General features: G+C 34.6%; 1 protein-coding gene across 1 annotated transcript in view; it reads right to left on the reverse strand.

Moving 5' to 3' along the window:
- LOC121323978 (T-cell leukemia homeobox protein 3-like) overlaps positions 1-5,864 on the reverse strand; it is an 11,595-nt gene extending 5,731 nt beyond the window's left edge. Inside the window, exons 1-2 of the mRNA XM_041265333.1 lie at positions 5,263-5,864; positions 773-1,010 (exon numbers count right to left, since the gene is read on the reverse strand). Coding sequence (XP_041121267.1) covers positions 773-1,010; positions 5,263-5,686 — 662 coding nt within the window. The 5' untranslated portion in view covers positions 5,687-5,864. The remainder of the gene's footprint in view (positions 1-772; positions 1,011-5,262) is intronic.
- Positions 5,865-6,084: the final 220 nt, after the last annotated feature.

The following is a 6,084-nucleotide window of genomic DNA, read 5'->3' on the forward strand; positions in this document are numbered from 1 at the left end:
TATTTCTGTCAGACGAAAAAAAAAAACAGGAAAACAAAGCTTTATTGATTTTCACCATGGCTATACATTTCGCAACCGGTAACAACCTCTTGTCTGTTTTTTTATACTATCACCTAAAAGAGATTATTGACCAGGTGTTTAGATTTGGACAGATTATTGCATTTCTGAGTTGCATGTGCTACAAAACACACGTTCCCATGCAATTTCTACAAAGCATTATTACGTGTCTAACACGTATAGACGTTTTTAACAGTTTAAACGGTGTCTTAAATACACCAGGTCGGTTATTGTAGAATACTATTTATTTGTTTATATTGTTTTTAAATGGACGTTATGTAAAACATTTTTTTATAACTAATTATGTATTTGTTTTAATAAATATTAAAAACATGTCATATAGGAAGAAGTGTTTAAATATAATTTTCTAGAACTACATACCTACCTATTTATACAGTACCAGGAATGAATATTAGTAATGTGGCGCGAGCCAGGTATTTGACTCGTGCGATACTGACCACTGATTTTTTTAAGCATAATGGGGACACTCTCCTTGCTAAATCGACACATTAACTTGCATTAAACCACCACATAAGCATAATACATAAATAAACCGATCGATCAACGAGGAGGGCATACACAGGCAGCTATTTGTGTGCAATTATTAAAGTATACTACATACTACATTTTATAGTATATTATTATTATTATTATTATTATTATTATTATTATTATTATTATATTATTATTATTATTATTATTTTGTGTCACTCGCCTCCATTTCGTCCTTCTGTTCTGGAACCATGTTTTAACCTGCGCATCGGTCATTTTGAGGGACTTGGCAAGCGCCGCCCTCTCGGCCGAGGCCAGGTACTTCTGCCGATGGAAGCGCTTTTCCAGCTCGCAGATCTGCACCCGGGAGAACGAGGTCCGCGGTTTCTTTCTCTTGGGTGGGGTCCGGTTCTGATAGGGGTGTCCGATCCGCCGGGACACAGTGAAGGGCGTTAAAGCCGCTGCAAAGTGGAAGAGACAGACAGGATGCTAGAATTAAATTTAAAAAAAAAATAGGCAAATATGTGGTGCTGATGATATAGGCTTATCTATTGGCTATAGGCATTGGGAATATAGTATATCTTAAATGTACAGAGACAAAACGTTGACACTTAAACCTATAGTGTAATAACAGAAAAATCTGGATGTATTGGTAGCATTCTGTACTGGTTTTCTTTATTTAGCATAGGTCCACTGTTTTCTTGGCCACTACATTGCTTCCCGGTATTTATCTTCACTCTATGAATTACCACTAAGGGAAAGCAGTATTTATTATTGTCTGTCACTATTCTAGCATATCTGTGTTTCACCTCATCAAATGGTCACGATCAAGGAATTTTGCCAAGTCTGGAGAAGAAAATACGTTAGCCATCCTCGTGGGTCACCAACATAGTTTACAATTCTACATATCGTCTTGAAATAGTTCCGCTGCAAGATTTTAATGAAACGACCCGATTATTACTTAAGACAATTTAATGACACGGTAATTAATATTTGAATGTATTCATTCTTGTTTTAATTTATTCATTACTGATTCAACATTCTTCGTTGCGGCAGGTGAACTTTGAACCAACTAGTTCATTTAGATGCCTGTTTTTTAGACCCTAAAACTGAAATACATAAATAAATATTCAGAGTGAAGCGATCGACGAGCTGGCTTCCGATTAAGACTTTCCAGTCCAATGCCTTCATCTGCACGTCTGATTCATCTTGACGTTTGGATAAAACTGACACGAAATCATTTCTGAGACTTGTCAGTTTACATAAACATGGCAAATTAAATAGCTCTGCACCTTATATCAATCAATCAATCTTTATTTTATATAGCTAGCGCCTTTCGTATTGGACCACCATCACAAAGCACTTTACAAGTTGCAGTAACAACAAGAAAATCCATAATACTTTAAATACAGAAAAATGCAAAATACATGCTATACAGTAAAAAAAAAACAACAACAACAAAAAAAAAACATTTAAATACAGTGGAAAGTGCGTAATACATGAAATAGTAACAGCAACAGGACAGCTAATAGCAGATATCAGGCTTAAAGAGCATGGAAAGCAAAAGAGAACAGGTGGGTCTTGAGAGGAGATTTAAAGCGAGTGACGGTGGGAGCATCACACATAGCTGGGAGAGAGTTCCAAAAAGCCGGAGACATGAAGCTAAACGAGCGTTACCCTTACAGAAATGTCCAATATGATCCTATAGTGGTACTATAGAAAATTATGGGACTAATTAGGTTTTTAGAGAAATCCTAAATGATTCTTTAAAAAAAAAATCCTCCTATAGTACTCAAAAGGGCCTCCCTACAGTAGTACTATAGGACACTCTATAGGACTAAATAGGTTTTAAAGAAATCCTATAGGATATTTTATAGGACTTGACCAATTTACTATAGGACTTTCTATAGGTTATTTCCGTAAGGGATACAGTACAGTTTTTCCGGCAGAAATACATCATTCAAATTGTAAAAAATACTGAACGAGTATATATATATATATATATATATATATATATCTATATATATATATATATATATATATATATATATATTATATATATATATATATATAATATATATATATATATATATATATATATATATATATATATATATTATCATATATACATACATACATGAGCATAACTCGTTTAAAATGTGAAATGTTAAGCTGTGTTTAGCAGTTGATTCAATGGGCTGTTTTATACTATATGACAAGTATTTGAACGTCACTATTTAATTTTGTGACGTTGAAACAAAAAAATTACTTTGTTTTATAAATAAAACATTGCATTCTAAAAAATGCTGTTCAGGTTTTAAACATGTCTTGCATGAAATCAAAACCGTCAAACGTGTCACCGGGATGTATATACCGGGATGTATATGTCTTTCTCGTGTTCAGAAGAAATATGTTGTGTTCCTACTGTGTTTTAAAGGTCTAAAAATACACGTGTAAAAAATGTTTATTTTAAGAGCGTCTAAACGTTTATTTAGTGTTATATGTTTAGTCAGGTAACATTATACATTGTGTCTAAGGAATGTAAAAAGGGGCTGAAATACATTATTTTGTAATCAGTTAAACATTGATTGTACCTTTTTCCTTCATTTTTTGTACCTCTTTTCAAACTTATAATGTGTGTGTGTGTGTGTGTGTATATATATATATATATATATATATATATATATATATATATATATACACACACACACACACAGTGCTAGGGTTATATGTAAAGTACGTAAATTCTATTTTCGGGCGTATATATATATATATATATATATATATATATATATATATATATATATATATATATATATATATAATATATATATATATATATATATATATATAGGAGACCAGGCTATGCTTAACAACCAGCACGTTATTCATATTTGATAACTTAACAGCGGGATATATGTGCAAAAACAATCAAAACAGCAACAAAACGTATAAAGGGAATGATGAACAAAACTATATTTCCAGGATTCGAAACGGTTTCCTCTGCAATTACTCACAAGCAAACGCCACACCAATAGACCAGCAGACAAATAAACACAAATCTTCAAATGTTTTCCCCTCAAATCTACAGAATGGACCACCCGTGTTGAAGTAAAATTGTAAATAATGCAGATATTATATTATATATATATATATATATATATATAACTAATATACCTATATTTCTACGTCCTATATATATATATATATATATATCTATATATATATATGTATATACACACATATCTACTCCGGCACTGCCGCCATAAGTATCCTACTCACAGAGTGATCCCTAAAGGAGAAACGGTGAGATTTGGAGAGATAATTGAGAGTTATTAAATTACCTGGGATGGACGATGTTGTTAGAGGAATTCTTATTTATTATGGCACTTTCTTACCTCAGTCACAACGAGGGTCGAGTTACAGCCTTGTCAATCCATTTCAGCAATATATTTACCTGTCTGCTAGCGTGCACATTTAATATTGACACAGGCTTTATTAACAAACAAACAAACAAACAGAACAACTATATAGCCCCCTAAATTTCGATAAAAACAATTAATATTTCATCGTGCACTGTAACCTCCATGTTTTTAATAGTTCATATATATATATATATATATATATATATATATATATTATATATATATATATATATATATATCCTATTGCTCTATCCACGGTAAATTGGGGATTTTAAATTACTGGTACATTAAAAAATCATAACAGGCGCATTTTTTACTCACAACGGAAGGCCTACTATAATCCGTTTTCCAAGACCTGTAGCTCATCAACGCCATTGTTTGTTTATATTCTTTCTGACAAGCTTAACCAGCTAGGTTTTAACGTCCCTGTCTCATCAGCGAGATACCCAAGTTTCACTAAATCAACAACATTGGTTCTCTGACTGCCTTCCCTTAAGTCATGCAGTTTTTGTTGTTTTTATTTTTGAATGGAAAAGCATAACTGAAGTGCATGTTCTGTTGTTAAGGGGGTTGTCTAATTCTATCGTTATGCATGCTGCAAACATATCATTTTTTTATGGTCTTATTCTGTCGTTAATGTACTGCAAACATATTTTAAAATTAACGAGTGCGCAGTAAATGTCTGTTAAAGACTATGTTTTGTATTCATTTATTTGTATTTACAAATATATAAAATAATAATTTAGTTTATTACAAAGGTAAGGGTTGATTCACTGTGGAATCCAAATGAACTGGCATACATGTGCTTATTTATTTTGCGGGCCCGTATCCATTGAACTTTATGATAAATTTTCAATATATTATATATATATTATATATATATATATATATATATATATATATATATATATATATATATAATATATATCTAATATTAATTCGAGCTTAGTAATTAACGTTTTGCAGCAAAACGTCACATCATAACTTGTATCCTCTGCAGTATAGTATTTAAAATGCATATATATGTGTGTGTGTGTGTGTGTGTGTGTGTGTGTGTGTGTGTGTGTGTGTCTTTATATAATATATAATAAATCGCTACCATCACACACAGAAATGAGGATCACATTTGTACCATCACACACAAAAACACACTAACAAGCCCAGTCGAATAATTAAGCAACTTCCTATAGGATTCTGTTATTAGACAAACATTGTTACGCATTAGTTGTAAAGGTAAAGGGTAAACGTATGGATAGACTTTAAAGAAGCGCTTGTTCTATCCCCTTACCAGTGAATCTGTCCTTTGCGAACCGCCGTGTGCTCTCCATCCAAGGGAAATTGAGGCTCCCGAACCCTGGGACCGTTGGCATGGCACTGGTGATAGGGGGTGGCACTGCGCCGGGTATGGGTCTGTGAGCTGGCACCCGAATCACGCCGGCCGGAGCCAGGCTCAGATTCACACTGTAGCATCCAGAGTCCTCGAAGGGCGAGCCGATGCCAGGGAACGGGCCGGGCAAGGAGTAAGGGGCAGTAGTGGTGCTTGTGGGGCTGCCCAGGTGGTAACTGCTGGCAATAGTATCCGAACCCCTGGTGTTTGGCTGTTGCGTGGAGTTCTCTGGGTCAGAACCACTCAATATCTGATCAATCCCAAAGCTAATGGGTTCGTGTTGGGTTTGGGGTGGTTGAGTGGTGCTGCTTGGTGCCTGCTCCATTCTCCCTGCGCAATTTGGCTCACGTGAAAAAATAAATCAGGAAAAAAATGACGATCAAGATTTTCCTCCTGTCTTAAAATGTCCGTCCGCCGTTCAGTAGTGTAGATCCATCTAGATGCAGTTAGGAGGCGAGACTGAAACTTTGCCAAGCACAATCCAGAGCTGATGGACTGCGGGGCTCCATCTCTTTGAAGCGCTTCACTTTTCTCTGCATATTATTTTCTCCAATTACGTCCTCCCATTGGCAGTGGCTACCAAACGCCTGCTGCCCGATTGGCTCTGAGGTAACAATGACTGGCGAAACCAAATACGAGCTTAGGGAGTATTTCAAAGTGACACAATTTTAAAGAAAACGTACAATAGGTCAAATTCATTAACCAAAGGGACATCATGCCACG

The sequence above is a fragment of the Polyodon spathula genome, chromosome 12 (genome assembly GCF_017654505.1).
Source record: "Polyodon spathula isolate WHYD16114869_AA chromosome 12, ASM1765450v1, whole genome shotgun sequence".
In the NCBI taxonomy this organism is placed as follows: domain Eukaryota; kingdom Metazoa; phylum Chordata; class Actinopteri; order Acipenseriformes; family Polyodontidae; genus Polyodon; species Polyodon spathula.